Source organism: Malus sylvestris, chromosome 14 (assembly GCF_916048215.2).
Source record: "Malus sylvestris chromosome 14, drMalSylv7.2, whole genome shotgun sequence".
Lineage (NCBI taxonomy): Eukaryota > Viridiplantae > Streptophyta > Magnoliopsida > Rosales > Rosaceae > Malus > Malus sylvestris.
The window spans coordinates 21,352,135-21,370,209 of NC_062273.1; the positions used below are offsets into that span (position 1 = coordinate 21,352,135).

At 35.2% G+C, this 18,075-nt stretch overlaps 3 protein-coding genes across 3 annotated transcripts; 1 reads left to right on the forward strand and 2 right to left on the reverse strand.

Annotated features, from left to right (window-relative positions):
- Nucleotides 1–3,348: 3,348 nt before the first annotated feature.
- LOC126600449 (uncharacterized) lies at nucleotides 3,349–4,392 on the reverse strand. Its single transcript, XM_050267016.1, has one exon. It carries the CDS (start codon nucleotides 4,174–4,176, stop codon nucleotides 3,532–3,534), a length of 645 nt encoding a protein of 214 aa, XP_050122973.1. The 5' UTR covers nucleotides 4,177–4,392; the 3' UTR covers nucleotides 3,349–3,531.
- Nucleotides 4,393–10,229: 5,837 nt separating this feature from the next.
- Nucleotides 10,230–11,104, forward strand: LOC126598643 (uncharacterized). The gene has a single exon (XM_050265006.1). The coding sequence runs from the start codon at nucleotides 10,396–10,398 to the stop codon at nucleotides 10,921–10,923; it is 528 nt and encodes a 175-aa protein (XP_050120963.1). The 5' UTR covers nucleotides 10,230–10,395; the 3' UTR covers nucleotides 10,924–11,104.
- Nucleotides 11,105–12,261: 1,157 nt separating this feature from the next.
- LOC126598558 (WAT1-related protein At3g30340-like) lies at nucleotides 12,262–14,619 on the reverse strand. Its single transcript, XM_050264925.1, has 6 exons — nucleotides 14,029–14,619; nucleotides 13,868–13,930; nucleotides 13,669–13,785; nucleotides 13,160–13,574; nucleotides 12,781–12,932; nucleotides 12,262–12,682 (listed from the first exon to the last, which is right to left on the reverse strand). The coding sequence occupies exons 1-6, from the start codon at nucleotides 14,217–14,219 to the stop codon at nucleotides 12,514–12,516; spliced, it is 1,107 nt and encodes a 368-aa protein (XP_050120882.1). The 5' UTR covers nucleotides 14,220–14,619; the 3' UTR covers nucleotides 12,262–12,513.
- Between the last annotated feature and the right edge of the window lie 3,456 nt (nucleotides 14,620–18,075).

The window sequence follows — 18,075 nt, forward strand, 5'->3', positions numbered from 1 at the left end:
ACTTGGTAAAGGGAAGTTTTCAAAAACATTATCCCCCTGATTTACATGCCCCACTGATTGTTTAAAGAAAGGTGAAGTTTCATCAAACTTTACATCCCTTGAGATGATGATTTTCCTTGAAGAATGATTGTAGCACTTGTAACCTTTTTGTGTTGAAGAATATCCCAAGAAAACACATTTGCTAGCTCTTGGATCAAGCTTGTCACGATGTATTGAAGCAGTATGAACATAACAAGTACAACCAAAAACTTTCAAATGAGACAAGTCAATCTTTCTTCCTTTCATTACTTTGTAGGGTAATTTTTTATTCAGCACCCTACTAGGTAGTCTATTGATCAAATAGGTAGCAAAAAGCACACCTTGGGACAAAAAATTCTTGGGAACATTCATATGCAACATTAAGGCTCTAGTCTTCTCAAGTAAATCCCTAATTTTCCTCTCGGCCACTACATTTTGTTGAGGAGTGCCTACACAACTTGTTTGATGAAATATCCTATGGGAACTTAAGTATTGAGACATGTTATTTGACATGTACTCAGTGCCATTGTTAGACCTTAAAGTGTGAATATGACAACCAAAATGAGTTATTACAAGTTTATGGAAATCTTTAAACAAATTCATGACTTCACTCTTGCACTTTAAAAGGTATAACCAAGTAATTCTTGAATAATCATCCACAAATGTTACAAAGTACTTATAACCATCAAAAGATTCAATTGTAAGTCCCCAGATGTCTGAATGAACAAGTTCAAACAATTTACTAGCTCTAGACACTAAGGAATTGAAAGGTAACCTAGTAGATTTTGAGAAGTGACAAGTATCACACTCCAAACTACTCTTACACATTGTGGGAAACAAAATGGACAAAACATGGTTTGAAGGATGAGCAAGTCGGTGATGCCAAAGTAATTGTTCCTTTGAAAGATAGTACAACCCATTTAGCAAGAAGCCCTCACCAATCTTCCTCTTGGTGACTATGTCCAAAAAGGTGACCTGATCAGGAGAAAAAATAGCATGACAATTTAGTTATCTTGTGATTTTTCCTACTGACAAAAGCTGAAATGGAAATGAAGGACATACAAGGCTGTTGACTCTATTTGATCGAAGATCAACTTAATTTTTCCCTTTTTCAACAACTGAAAAACGCTTACCATTTGCTATTGACACTTACGAAGAGTTTCTCATTTTTTTGAATTCATGTAAATGTGAAGATTTGTTTGTCATATGGTATGTGGCTTCTGAGTCTATTATCCAATAATCATGCACAAAACTAGCATTTAAAGTAGTGGAGAAAGCTTTCAATATACCTAGAATCTGATTACTTGAGCCTCCATGATGAGAATCAGCAAGAAACCTAGCAAATTTGCTCAGCAATGCAGTAGGGTTTTCGATTTCAGTCCCAGTTGTGTTCTCTAGATCTCCACTTCTTTGTTTTCCTTGTAAATAAACAGCAAACTCGTTGATCAAGCGTACTGGATTTGAAGTGAAGTCAAGCAAACTTTCACTTGAGGAAAAAGGAGTAGCTAAAGCTGCATGATTAGCCTTGTACAAGGGTGGTTGTGAGTTTCTTTAGAACCTCTTGTTCTTCTGGAAGTTTGGCTTGAGCTCTGGATGGAGAATCCAACATTTGTCAATGGCATGTTCACCATAATTGCAATGTTTGTACTTCAGGTCAAACCTTCTACCCTTGTCTCTTCTATCATCCGAGAACTTGTGGTTAAAAACATATGCCCTAGATTCAGGCAAGCTGTTTTTGGTTTCAAGGTTCATCACTTTCCTTCAAGTTTCTTCACGTTGAATAATGGCACGTATACTTGAGAAAGAAGGCAACTCACTTTTCATCAGAATGTGACTACGTAGATCTTCATAATCTAAGCTAAGACTCACCAAGAGTTGAAAAATCTTATCTTCTTCAGCTATGTTCAGAAGCACGGAAGCATATGTGGTGTGAGGCCTATACACATCAAGCTCATTCCACATACTTTTGATATCACCCAAGTATTGAACAAAAGACTTACTCTCTTGTTGCAAACCTGCAAGATCCCTTTTTAGTTGAAAAATCCGGGCAGCATTGTTTTGATTTCCATACATTTCGTAGACATTATTCCACAGATGAAAAGAAGACTCTAAGTAGCTGAAGATCTCAGCTAGCTTCCTCTCCATGGAGTTGAGAAGCCAGGACATGACAAGTTGATCCTTGCATAACCATGTCTCATATAGAAGTGATGAGATTTCAGATGCCTGAATTTTTCCATTCACGTAACCAAGCTTTGATCTTCCATTAAGAGTAAGTGAAACTGCTCGTGACCATGGAAGATAGTTGAACTCATTCAGCAAAACTGAACTGAGTCTTTGATTTGGATTAACTTCTACTTCAGTAAAATTTGAAGTGGGTGAAACACTAGAGTTGCAACATCAGGACTGAGAGGGTTGTCCTCAGCCATTTGAAACAGATATGGAAGAACAAAGAGGTTGTTGAAGATATGCAGAGACAGGTCACTATGGTCACTGCTCTGATACCATATTGAATTTCAAGGTTTGTATATTGATAAAAAACTTTTACAAGAAGAGATCTAAGCTCTTTAAAGAGCCACAGAAATTGACTACAAAACAGTGGGTTTCAGCCACTACACAATCCCATGATTTCTGCCCTAACAACCGGACAAAAATAAGGACTAAAAAAAAACAATATACAAGTAAGGAAATCCCAGACTTTAGGGAAAAAAACATTGACAAATGAGAAGTATGGTTGAATAAGAAATGAGATAACAAGTTGGAAGGTTGTAGTTAGGGATGGGCAATGGTTATGCGGGCGGGTAACCGTGGTTATTTTACCCATAACCGTTTATGTTTATACCCGCATAACCGTTTACCCGTTGGGTAATTACATAAATGGTTATACCCATAACCATAACCATTTATAAATGGTTATCCATACCCATAACTGTGTACCCATTTACCCATAACTATTTATCCATTTACCCATAACTATTTACCCATTTAACCATAACCATAACCATTTACCCGTTTACACATTTTTTCGCCCGTTTATCCTTTTTTTACCCATTTACCCTTTTTTCTCCCGTCTACATTATTTTTTTAACAATTTGAAAATTACAAAAGAAAAATTTGTCATAATTTTTATTTTCTGACAATTAAACACCGTTATAAGTACATTTTAGCATACATTTTCCTATTTTAATATTTAAGTCCTCATATAATTTCAATAATTGAAATAATAGTTTACGAACGATATTTTTCTGTATAGCAACCAATCAATTTTTTTTTTCTGTATAACAACCAATAAATTATGGAAGTTCAGGAACCTGAGAAAATTGAGCCTAAAGGAAGAGTAAAAGTAGAGCTTTTTTATTTCTGAATTCCCGAATGATTTTTAAAGCAACAGACCCTTTAGCAACAGCTCATAAATCTATGTTTCTAATAACAAAAAACAACCATACGAAACCAACCAAATTTCATCTAATTCATCACAAAACTGAGTTAACCCTCTATTATTTTATATAATTTCATCTAATTGAAATCTTTGTTTCGAACACACACTACAAACACACACTGCAAGAACCCATCAGACAATTCCTCCAAACACACACTGCAAGAACCCAGGTCGCCGTCACCCCTTTCGAAATATCTCTCTGCCCCCAATTTGTCAACCATAAAGTCCAATGAAATTGACGACGAAGTTGAACCGCCATCACTACTACCAATCGAAAGCAAAGTCATTAAGTTGGACATATCATCAAACAGTTGGTCGACATATTCAATGGTCAGGATTTTAACCGTAACCACCATAACAAAGCCCATGGAGCCATTAGGGTTTGCCAATTTCCGGGCCATGGATTTGATCCAGGGGGCTAATGCTTCGTAGATGGCAGGATCAAGGTTGAGGGAAGAGGAGATAGATCGTAAGTGAGCGCGCAACTCGAAGAGTAAGAGTTGGTGGGGAGCGAAACGGAGTGTAGCGCATCGATCAGGACCCATTGGAAATTCATCAAGAATAAAGGCGTGGAAGCGTTTCTGAAAAATCTGGTATTGACGGAAAGAAAGCTCGCCGACAAATTGGGACTTAAAGTCCACCGGAGATTGGAAACCCTGCAGCGTCAAATGGACCCAGTTGTCGGAAGATCGGAAAGAGAACGACGAACGCTGAAACTCCATTGATCGATTAGAGATTTGAGATCAGACGACCAGAGGTTTGAAAATTTGAAACTTGAAATTCGTTGAGTGAGAGAGCAAGAGAGAGAGAGAGAGAGAGATGAGAGATTTGAGATCGCTGGAGAAGAAGGAAGAAATAAGGGCGGGTGAGACAGACAGAGACTCCGCGTATTAGTTTTATAGCCGTTAGCTTCTGGGTTTTTCAGGTCGGTTTGGGCAAGTCGGAGAGAGAGAGCAACGGAGAGAGAGAGTGACGGACGGAGAGAGAGAGCGACGGAGTTGTAACTCTGAGGGTTTTAAATTTTTTTTTTAATTTTACATATATTAAATTAAATGGATAAATGGATACCCGTTAAACCATGAATATTACCCATAACCGATGGATGCCCGTTATAACCGCGGATAATACCCATAACCGCCCATTTAAATTTCATGGATAAACGGTTATACCCATAACCGTTTATTTGTTTAAACGGTTACCCATAACCATAACCATCAACTTTAAATGGACGGGTAACCGCGGTTACCCATACCCATGGGTATTTTGCCCATCCCTAGTTGTAGTCATCACTTTAACCCATAACTTAGCTATAGTGATAATTACAACCCATACTTGTGGTTGTGATCTATTCCAACATTTAGTGAGTAGCATAATTGCACCAGATTGCTTATGTGCTACAGTTGACTAGTTGTTTTCTGTTTGCACCATCTCTTGTTTAGTGTTGTGCTACAAATTTATGGATTTTATTTAGTGTTGGTACGTGATTGTTTAACTTGTTTTATAAGCATGGGTGGAAAAAAGTCGGGCTCTATGTTTGGTAACCACAATAAAACTTGTTTTGTTTCAAATCAGAGTCATTCAAAGCAGAAAAGCAAGAGCAGTTCAGAGCTGCTATGAAAAGCCAGCTTCTTTTTCACAAATTACGGGTGAACAATGTCTTAATGGAAATTTCTATATGGCAATTCTTCCATTCTCTCTCTATCGACCCTTTATGTTCATCAAACATGATACCGTTAAACGAATTGTTAGTGTAAATTGAAATATAGCTTAGTAAATTGATATTTTGGAAGAAGAAGAATCGAAGAGAGATGAATGCACAAGAGAGAGGAAATGGTTGCTTCTTTCTCTCTGCAAATCATTGAGAAAATATTATTCTCATTAATTGTTTCTCTCACTCCCACACAAGTCGTGTAAAAGAGAATAATGTCGTTAGAAACTCTTAGCTGGATCACTCCCTCTCTAGAAACTGATCTCAACCACTCATCTAGCTAATAACTAGGATCATTACATATGGCACTCATGGCCTTACATATTTGAGCCTTACACTTGGCAATCTTATGCACTAGTGACTACACAATTAAACACATGGCTTATTCACTAATACTAATCAGCTCACTGCTTATAATTCAACACTCCCCTTTAAGCTTTGAGTAGATTTCACTCCAAGCATGTCTCTGAGGTAGTTGAACAGATCCTTGGTCAAAGCCTTAGTGAAGATGCCTGCTAATTGTTCAATTGTTTATGCCATCCTGCAACGCATCCTTGACGAAGTGATACGTTCTATCAATATGCTTTGTCTTTTGGTGAAATACTAGGTTCTTAGTGATGGCAATTGCAAATGTGTTGCCACACTACAATGGAGTTGCTTCAATTTGAAGTTCTCCAAAATTTTCCAGTACAAATCTTAACCAGATCGCTTTAGCTATAGCTTCTGACGCACTGATGTATTTTGCTTCAGATGCCCATGAGAACACCCCATTTCCAAAAGAAAAGGCATAACCTGAGGTATTCTTACTGTCTTCAATTTATCCCCCCCAATCACTGTCATAAAATCCAATTAAGACTGCATTCTTTCCTTTCACATACTCCAAACCATAATCCAGTGTTCCCTTTATGTATCTAAGTACTCTCTTAGCAATTCCATAATGATTGTTGGTGGGATGCATGAATCTAGCAAGTAAACTAGATGCATAAATAATATCAGGTCTAGTAGCATTGAGATACAACAAGCTTCCCACAACACTTCTATATTGCTCTTCATTTGCAAATCCACTTCCATCATCCTTACTCAATTTTTCAGTTGCAACAAGAGGTGTAGTCACTGATTTGGACTCATTTAAGCCAAACTTATTCAACAAAGAAGAGGCATACTTCTTCTGATGAATGAAAATGCATGTGTTAGTTTGAATGACCCCCATTCCTAGAAAATGGTGTAGAAGACCCAAGTCTATCATCTCATACTTCATCATCATGTCTTCGTTAAACTCTTGTAACAATTTAGCTTTGCTTCCTGTGTAAAACAATGTCATCCACATAAATGGATACAATCAATGTCACTTTCTCCCCTTGTCTTGATGTACAAGGTTGACTCACTTTGACTCTTCTCAAAATCACATTGAGCAAAATAGGTATCAATTTCTCCATACTAGGCTCTAGGTGCCTGTTTTAAACCATAAAGAACCTTGTGTGATCTGTAAATCTTGTATTCTTTCCCTTTCACTACAAAACCCTATAGTTGATCTACATAGACTTTCTGCTGCAATACTCCATTTAGAAATGCAGATTTCACATCAAGTTGAAATAATTTCCAACTCCTATGTGCAGCCAATGCTATGAGTGTCCTGATTATGTCCAATCTAACTACTGGTGCACAAGTTTCATTGTAATCCAGCCCTGGTTTCTAAGCATAACCCTTTGCAACCAGTCTTGCTTTGTTTTTTTGAACTGTACCATTCAAGTTTAGCTTGGTTTTGAACACCCACTTCACTCCCATAACAGGTTTGTCCATAGGTCTGTCAACAAGCTTCCATGTGGCATTCTTCTCAATCATGGATAATTCATCTTTCATTGCTTTCAACCAAGACTTGTCTTGTGCAGCTTCCTCATACTTTTTTTGGTTCTAGAATGCACAGATTACACTAAGCAAGAACATCATCCAAATTTCTCCATTTCAAATGTGTGTGATCATAAGGCTGAGTGACATCAGTGATCTTCTAGATATGATACTGAAAAATGACTCTCAGTATTTGACTTCCAATCCCAACCTGGCTCTGATACCATGTTAGTATAAATTGAAATATAGCTCGGTAAATTGATATTTTGGAAGAAGAATAATCTAAGAGAGATGAATGCATAAGAGAGAGGAAATGGTTGATTCTTTCTCTCTGCAAATCACTGAGGAAATATTCTTCTCATTGAGTGCTTCTCTCACTCCTACACACGTCGTGTAAAAGAGAATAATACAGTTCGAAACTCTTAGTTGGATCATTCTTTCTCTAGAAACTGATCTCAGCCACTCATCTAGCTAATAATTAGGATCATTACACATGGCACTCATGACCTTTCATATTTGAGCCTTACAATTGGCAATCTTAAGCACAAGTGAATACACAATTAAACACATGGCTTATTCACTAATACTAATCAACTCACTGCTTATAATTCAACACGAATCAGATGACCAGATGAGAAGAATAGGTTGGAGCACAGATTCCCTTAAATTTTAGGTGTTCATGGCGGCGGCGAGGAAGGTAGAGGAAATGAGGGGTGGGCTGTTTGGTCTGGGGAATAGGGTTTTAGTGATCGTGGGTTTTGGGTTGGGTTTAGAGAGAGAGAGAGAGGTGGGTAGAGAGAGAAAGTGAGGGTGATGATGGCGGTAATAAGTGTAAAGGAGCTTCGATGATGATGAAGCTCTAATCGCAGAAGTCATAAATTACAGACAAAGAAGCGGCAACAAGGATGATCGAAATAAAGAGCGGAGGCAACGAAGAAATGAGGGTTTGAAGAGGAGAGAGCTTTGGAGTAGATGACATACTACGAGTTCGATCTCCACCAATCCTTCATTCTCCTAACAACTAACAATTTAACACACTACCAATATCGTTTGTTTAAAAAAAAAAATAGAGGAGAGCTTTAGGATTAAAGTAGTACCCACTTGCTTAACATTAATACGTAGATAGTTAACTAATTATTAGCTGTTTTATGTTATTAATCACTACTTTTTTTTATCAACACTTCCATACGTATTTTGATCATTTTACATACATTTCCATACGTATGTTGATCATTTTATGCTGTCACAACAGTTTTACATACACTTCCATACGTATTTTGATCATTTTATGCTGTCACAACAGTTTTACATAAAAGTTATACAAATACCAAAACTTTTTAGCTGCCTTTTATCTTATCATATATTACCAATAAAGTTCAAGAAATTTTATTCCTTTAAATTTTAGGGTTCTTTAGACAATGGCCCTTGAAACTCTTATTTTCCAAACAAAAACCCACCTAATATTAAATATCCAAATAAAACCCAAATTTCAAATAGAGTACCATGTAGACAAATATGTAACCAATTATTATCACATATTTACAACTTATGCCACAAAACCCTAATTATGTCAATAAATATTATTACTTACCCTAATTATGATTAGTAATTAACCCCATATGGAAAATTTCACCTTTCTTGTATGGTAAATATTAGGAATATATATATATATATATATATATATATATATATATATATTAATTTAACCATGTTCATAAACAATTATGGGCACATTTTTCATATGAAAAAAAAAAATCCTTGTACAATCAGTTATTTTGCATCAAATAATATTGTTGGATAAAAAACAATAAAGAACCAATTAATATTCTTTTATGTTGTAGGTAAATTATTTTACCTAGATTATTACATACGTTAGGCATTTTTTGTTTGTTATCATATATGCTTGTTAAAAATAATTTATCTATATTTGTATGTAAAATATAAGTAAATTAATTTTGAATCAAATAACATTTATTTTGTAGGTAAATTAAAATAGTAGTTCCATTATTTTGGTAAAGTTAAACAGTGCCTAAATTATTTCGTAAGAATTAAACCAAGACAAATTATCTCTACTAAAATAAAACAGTAGATATTCGACAAAAAATAAATAAAAAATAAAACTGTAGATACATTATTTTCTTATAAGATTAAACAATAGGTAAATTATATTGTAGGTACATTATGTTTGTAATATAAAAAAAAGAAATTGAAATTTATAAACAAAAAGTAGTAGATATATTATTTTTTAATCAGATTTCCTTTATTTGTAGGTGAATTATATTGTAGGTACATTATGTTTGTAATATAAAAAAAAAGAAATTGAAATTTATAAACAAAAAGTAGTAGATATATTATTTTTTAATCAAATTTCCTTTATTTGTAGGTGAATTATTTTCATGCATTATTATATATATTGGCCACATTTTACTACTAATATATATGTGTGCAATAATTTACCTATATTATTATATAAAATATAGATAAATTTATTTTGAATCAAATAACATTTTTTATTTTATAAGTAAATTATTTTACATGTATCATTACATATACAGGGCAAATTTATTACTAATACACATGTCCAAATAATTTACCTATATTTTTTAAATATAGCTAAATTATTTTATAGTGCTCTTTCATATTTTCATTTGGTAAGAAAATGACAAGATTAAATTAAAATTGTCTAATTTTATGCAAATTTGAAAAACAATTACGAAATCTTAAGGAAAGTATAACATTATTAGTTATTTTTTTCCTTAACATACAATTTGTTATGACATATTATTATTTTAAACATTAATGCATTTTTTTCCATTAATCTCTCCTTTCAAATTTGCATAGAATTAAATGTTTACATTAAAACGGTAATTAGGGGTATTTTAGGCATCTGCAAAATGTAAAATGTGTAAAGGCAAACAAAATTAATGAATTTGCTTATGTGGAGCCTAGTCATTGGGTTTTATTCAGATAAAAAGACTATGTCGGGTTTTATGTAAAGAAACTTGAGTTTCAGGGGCTAAAGTCATATTTTCAGTAAATTTTATATGTTCTAGGATTTGACATTTGTCAATCATTTCATATTATTTGTAACTGTATGTTGTTTTCAATTTCTTTCCGTTTTAAACTTCACAAATCTAGAGTGTGATCAGTAAGAATCACAAAAGCATAAAGTCTAGGAGTAGAATGAACCAAATGTCAAGTAATCCCCTCCCTTTCCTATTGTTGTTGTCGTATGAAATGATTAATATCCTTGCATTGCAAAGTAAGCCATTCCTTTATTCCAAATTTCCAACCCAAATCACAAGTACTCCTCTCTATATATCCACCTCAATCCTCACCCCAAACGGCAAAACCTCACCTACAAATCCAGCTCACAAACCCAGCAACAATGACAAACGAGTCAGTCAAACCCAGCAGCCACTCCTCAGCCGATCACGGAGGCAGCAGGAACGACAAGCAACTGGACAAAGAAATAGGAGACATGGTCTCCGCCATCACCAACCGAGTCACGGACATCCACAAGTCCGGCTCCATCCACCACGAGGACGAGGACGAAGATGGCGTCAGGATCATCACCCTTGCAGGATCCAACACCGGAGCTACATTGAGGGGTGAGCTAGATCATGAGAACGTTAACAAACTTGCAGGGCTTCATGGTGGCTGTCCGGCTTTGGAAGAGGCTGATGGGCTGAGCACTTATGTGAACAGCAACTTCCAGGCCGTGAACAACTCCCTCATGATGGGCGGCAGCTACACCACGAATGACCCCGGAGTTCGCATGGACATCACAGATGTTGTGGAGCCGCACGGCGGGCATTGTGGGAAGCCGGAGAAGCGGGGGTGGAAGGGGAAGAAGAAGGAGAAGGAGAAGGAGAGGGAGAGCTTCCATAGCGACCAGCATCATGATACGGACTGATGAGCTTATTATGTTTCTTTGTTTTTTTATAGAGTGGCTTAATTAATTACTAATCAATAAGAAGCCTTTGTATGGCTTTCTGGTTTGTTAAGTTATGATCAATTACTTTCACTTCCGAATTTATGTCTGTATTCTCTGGACTTTATCTTTGGACTGATGAGTTTTAATTTTCTTTGTGGTATTTATTTGTTGATTCTGTAGATGTAGTTGGCACAACGCTCGTTTCTTATCATTATGCAGTTGTTGAGAAATATTTTTGGTAAAACTGTCACAACTCTACGTAGTGTTATAAAATATTATATATCATCTACTCATAGAGTGGCCATCAGGTCCATCATTCCTAAATTTTGTTCATAATTGTCACCTCAAAAGCCTATTTTGGAAGTGAATAATATTTGTTTTCTTACAAACAAGAAATCATTTTTCCATGCATGATCACATGTCATCCTTTCACTGTGCAAAAATAGTAACAAAACCGTTAAATATCTTTATAATCATCATCTTAAAATCATTTCTAGAAAAAATTATTTAATTTTGATACTATTTTAGTAACATATCATCATAATTTACTATCAACTTACTTGTTTCATGTGGAGGACTTCAGACATGGCCTTTAGATGATAAAGAAATGAGTAATGCTATACTTACCACATATTTATACCATTTTTCTAATAGAAGTAACCAATACATGTGGGTCTTATCTCTAGAGAGATGGTACAAATATATAGTAAAAGTAGCTTTTTTTGTAAAGAAATGAAAAAGTTATGATGTTTGCAAGATGATAGAAATGACTCCATACATGCAAGAAGCTAAATAATGTTCTTTCGTGGTGCCTCTAATCATGCATGATACTCTTTGTTATCATCAAGCAATTTCAAATGCTAGAAGCTAGATTCCTGCAAAGAAGACTTTTAAATGGTGTGTGTTAAAAGTTTCACGCCGTAATAGGCTAAATTTGTTAGGAGTGTACCACGAAAATTACAAATATAGTGTTTTAGTAGGGAATTTTTAACAATCAAGTTTAAAATTTCTCGATGCCTTAAAGTCTCTCATCCAAACTTAAATTAAAATAATTTGTTATATAGCTAAGTTCAAAGATACATACATTTTGAAAGTTTACTGTAAAACAAACACAATGTTTCATATTTGATTTGAGATTGAGTTCTTAGAATATATATATATATATATATCGAATATTTTAAGGTAGTATCAAAGTTGCTACGTTTTTCTCACCTTAACAAGAACTACTCATAATTTTGATCATTTTAAGTACGCGATTATGATGATGACACCTCATCATCTAATTTGTCAATTTTCCACACCAGAAACAACAACATCAAATGGTAAAGATCTCAGCTATAAAACCGGTAAGTTCTTCAACTATGTCTAACATTTCATTACCACAAGTCTCACAAAGAACCATGGAGGAAATTTTGCAATCATCAGATAAAGAGGTGAAAAGTTTAATCTACTTTTATTCCGGTTATGCCAGCTGACTTTTCTTTAGAATCCTGCTAGAAGACCATAACAATCATTTGGGAGAAGAAAAAAATGAACGCTTGTGAACTTGAAAGCATATGCAGTTCGGCTTCAAGGACGCCGCGAATCAACGGAGACTGTGATGGCGGGTAAATGTGATTCCTGCTCCTTGATTGCTTCAGATTCCTGGACTAGTTTTGTTGCACATTTCTGCATCTCTTTTTTCTTACCCCATAGAAGAATGTACAAGCCGGCGATTACAATGACAGATCCTAACAAGCTGCTCAGTGTCAATGCAACACAAATGAGGAAAGTTAGTACCACAAGTTGTAATCATATATAGGTATTGGCAACTGTAAAATAGATAGGAAAGTTCACCTTCCGAGGTGGAGTCGTTCATGGAAGATGGGGATACTAATTAGGGCCGCCATTATCTGCACAAGCGGGCTAAATGCTGCAGTAAACACTGGCCCCCGTTTCCTCACACACCATGACATCCCCACGAAACCTAAGCCCGATGCTATCATTCCCTGTGCATACATGCACCAATAGTAAGGCATATAGCTAAAGCATGTATAACATTTTTTCTTTTGGACAAAGAGATATTCTAAGCTACTCCAATTTCCTGGAAACGGGTATATTGCATTGGCCAACTGGCATAACCTAGATTCGCGAAGTTGTATAACTTTTGGAACAAAGATACCAAAACCCCTTATTATTTTTATGTACTTTTAATTAGAAGAAGGGTAATACTTACAGAAAACAGGACAGTTATGACTTGTGTCCTTCCCCTCAGAACCCACATGGAAAGGTTCCTTCCGGTGCACACACCTAAGATTGCAGACTGAATGGCACCAAAGAAATTCATTATTGTGGTGCTAGAATACTGGCAAGGATACATCTTGCTAATATTTGTTTGAACAAGAAACCATGAAGACCACAATAGGGTTCCGCCAACCAAAGCTATTGAACCAACCGTCCACCGCTCATGGTTTCGCGTTGAGCTCAGGTGGATGCCATGGTCTTTGGCTTGAGTACTAGTTGTGGATTTTGAGTAATCAAATAGAGGAACTCCTTTGTAAAGAGTTAGTATCAGAGCACCACCAATGCACACCACTGTACCGAATACTTTCGCTCTCCCGCTGTTGCATTTTAAGTTCACCGTCTCTAACCTGCAGGATTAAACGCTTGATTTCATACAACAGCTCGTAAACAAGATTCACAGAACATGTAAATGAGAATGAGGTATTTGTGACTTTTTCGTACCCGAATGGTAACGCCACTATGAAAGTGATCACAGGCACCATGTTGACGAAGGCACAGGCAAAAGTCGCAGATGTGTATTGGATTCCGAGGAGAAAGAAGTATTGTGTTAGGGACGTCCTGCAACAACATAAAAATGTAACAATATTTTGGGCACATGAAAAAATGGAAGATTCGTAAAGTCTGTTTTGAGTTTACCAACCCAAGAATTGCACTTAAGAAGAGAAAACATGCGATGCGAAGTGTGAGCTTCGGTCTAGTATTCCTGCAAGCAAACCAGAAAATTCTTCACCAAGTTAAGGCAGAGAAATATCAAAATGAATTTCCATAAAAAAAAGCGAGGGATGATATATGCTTGCCTACCTTTCCCCAAAGTAGCTAATTGGAGCTAAGAAGATTGTAGAAATTGTCAACCGGTACGTGATAAGAACCAAATGGTTCATTCCCTCATCAAGCACTTTCTTGAGCAGAATATTCACTATAGCAAATGAGAAATCGATTGCAATCATGACAATAAAAGGTTTCCATTCATCAAACCCCTTCGCGTCTGCCATTTCCGAGAGTCACACTAGGAAGCAGAGCTGAGCCAGCTAGGCCTCTCAATAACTCTTGAGTTTTTTCACCAAATGGTTCTTATGCTTAAAAACACACCAGAGGGCAGACCAATCTGTTGAGATAAATAGACAGGCTTCAGAATAAGTGGGCACAAAGCAAGATTAAAATTCTCCATATCACATCACTGCTTTAAGCAACCAACTTTGACATAATTTAATATTTGATTTCCTTTATTTTTTACTTCCCTTTTTTCATTGACTGATACTTTCCAATGCATACAGATTAACCGGGGAATCGTTTCATACAGTTCTTCGGGCATCGAACTCACGATCTCTCTCATACAACCCTATCCTAGAAGTTGTAGAGTCTTCATAGGCCATGAGGTTTCCCATTTGCAATTGTTTTTACTCTGTTAGGTTATGTTATTTCCATCAGGGAATCTTCTTTAAGTCAACAGTTTTACTAAATATATAGCTCAACATGGGCATCTATTTTTAGTGGTGGTGATGGAAATAAATACTCTTCTACCTCCTCCTGTGCTTGGCATTGGCATCTAATACTTCGTCGAACCAGAACGAACAGCGGCCGTATATCATCAACACATTTTTTTAGAACATGTAAGTCAACAGTTTTACTAAATATATAAGCTCAACATGGGCATCTATTTTTAGTGGTGGTGTTGGAAATAAATACTCTTATACCTCCTCCTGTGCATGGCATTGGCATCTAATACTTCGTCGAACCAGAACGAACAGCGGCCGTATATCATCAACACATTTTTTTAGAACAACATGTCAAATCTTCCCACCAAGAAATTTAAAGAAACGTAATGTTTGAAACGAGGGATTGTGATCACTTAAACTATGTTGATAACTAACCCGGGTGAGGTGAGCGAGGTAAGGTAGGGTTAGATTAGACGGAGGTATAAATGACGTCTATCCCATAAAGTGCCACTAATCATTTCTTTTCTAGACTTGATATTCATTGTTCGTAGGAGCGACGATAATATTAACAGGTAAAATGATAATAACAAAATATATTACTTATTATCTATACGTTACGGACCTTATGAAATGTTTCCACCCTAAAACTTAAAAAGCAAAAAGAAACATAATGTTTAAAAATATGAGATTATGCTCAATTTACTTAATTTGATTTTTGAACACAACATGTATTCCTTATTAAAGGGCATACTGTGATTTGATAATATTAGCATATAACATGTCAATAACAAAACTTGTCAAAGTATTAACCGTACAAATATCATTATTATTGATACGAAATCCAACCTTTACCAAAGAACATCATGCACACTTAATTTCTAACTAAATAACTACAGCAACTGAGCACTTAAAAAAATATTGCGAGGGCACTGTAGCTGATAGCTGAAAAGGCCAAAGATTATGGAATTAAAGTGCAATACTTTCATAGAGGGAGATAATGATCAAAACTCAAGCTTTATGTTCATTTTTCACAATTATATATAGGCATGAATGAAAAGCAATGTCATCAATGATTAGGTAGGCTAACATTATTGAATCACTTAATCACCATGTGTAGTCAATATCTTTAAACTTAGCTTAGTTTTTTCTATTTGAGGCTCCTCTCTTTTTTCTCCAATTTTGTAGTAGGAAGTGATTTTCATACACATTTTTCTCTCCAAACGTTTTTAACTATTTTTTACCATTAAATTAACTGGATCAAAGAGATACAACCGAGATAAAGCAAATAGATCATTCATGAATCTTTTTCTCCAAGATCACCGGATCAAGTGATCTGGACCTTTCAAATTTCATCCAACGGCTCACCTATTTTGACCTCTTAAAAATTGTGATAATTTTTTATCGTTTGATGAAATTTGAAAAACTCGGATCGCTTCATTCTATGATATTAGTAGAAGAGATCAGAAGATTATCTCTTTCCCGAGATAAAAAAGCAAAAGTGTGCAAAATGGACGTGCCCCTTTGTTACAGCTAGGATAACAATAAAAAATCCATACGTCAAATTATCTATTTTCTGGCAGTGACCAGGACCATCAAACAGTTACTTTTGTGGGATTACCATGGCCACTCCTTGTCGGGGACCCAAATTTGCATGTCCATATATACAACCTTTTTCTTCAGTTGCAGTTAATCATTTTCCACTTAGCCTTTAATTTGTCTCATGCATTGCATATATAAAGGTTTTAACTTTGAGTAGTGATCTGTCAAATTATTAGTACACAGATTAGTCGGTTGTTTTTGTTGAGCTTAGTCGTGTCTCTATTTCCCATTGGAAAAGGATCCTCGCCAATCCTTTTCTTGGAGATGTTAGGGATTCTATGATCGTGACGGTTTATCGTACATTGTACGGTCAATTTTTTATAGGTACTATTTATATTTAATTTTAAATTTTAAATTTTGAAATAATTTTCGATCGTACGATGTACAATGAATGATCACGATCACATAATTCATAAAATCTTCGAAAAAATATCCCGAGAATCATTTTCCTTTCCCATCATCTCAACTTTTTCAATCAATTAGTGGATATCTATCAACCCGAGGAAGAAAATATCTGCCTATATGCCCCCGCGAAAGCAACAAGGATGAACGGGATTATCAAACGATAAACCCTAGAATTACAATAATTAAAGAAAGATGTTCAACATAATAGCATGACTTTTACATAAATGGAGACCAAGTCCTAAACACAAACTATCACTTCTCCTTCACCAAGAAAACAATCATAATCCAAGGAAAATGATTCTAAGGATTTCGTGATCGTGATCGTTCATCGTATATCGTGTGGTCAGTTTTCGTTATATACTATTCATATTTAATTTTAAATTTTAAAATAATTTCTGACCGCACGATGTACGATAAACTGTCACGATCACGAGATTCCTAGGATCCCCAAAAAAAGGATCCGGCAAGGATCCTTTTCCATAATCCAAATATGAAATAAATTTCAACATTTAAATATTCTTAAACTCTAAGAACTTGATTATGTTAAAGCGGATTATTCTGCCAAAATTCCAACTAAGGAACAATAATATGTTTAAAAAGTTAACTAGAACATATAGACATATTGTTGAGATGATTGCAAGTGTACTAGTGTACGATATCGCTCAATTAATATTTGAATATCATTCCAGCAAGGATCATATTAATCTAAATTTACTATTCTGCAAGGTTCTAAAAGGCGCTAAACACTAGTCGGATGACGAAAATAGGCTTGGAGGGCTTTTTTTAATTTTAATTAAATTTATTATATACATATTGTATTGGATGCACGATGCAAAATAAAATGACATATAAATTATAAAGTATTAGAATATATTGAAAACATGGAGAACAAGCAAATACTAAGTGTTCATCCAAGTATTCAAATTTTTTTCACAATTTATAAGAAAAATAAAATGTCAATGAAAGTTCTCTATTTTCTGTCTAAGTGAGAGTCGAGACCTAGGTGAGGTGCCTAGACGAGTCTAGCCGAGTTAAGCTGAAATTTTAGAACAATGATATCGTGATTAACTTCAAATTAAAATTAAGTTTTACATAAATTAAAATGATGATTTAAATAACTTAAAAATAATGAATAAAACCCATTAATAAAAAAAAACAACAACCATGGAGAAATTTAAACAATTAAACGCTAAAGCATCTAACTTCACCTAACCAATCTCATCCAAATATTATAGCATAGTAATCCTAATTATTACCCATTGTGGGACCGTATTTTTTACCTCTCTAGAACAATGACTCACATGGCAGTCCAGGTCCTTATCCACTCCGACGACCATTCAGTAATGAGTAAGGTGATTGGACATGCAATAACAATTCGCTCCGACTCAGGATGGTTACCAAAAAATGT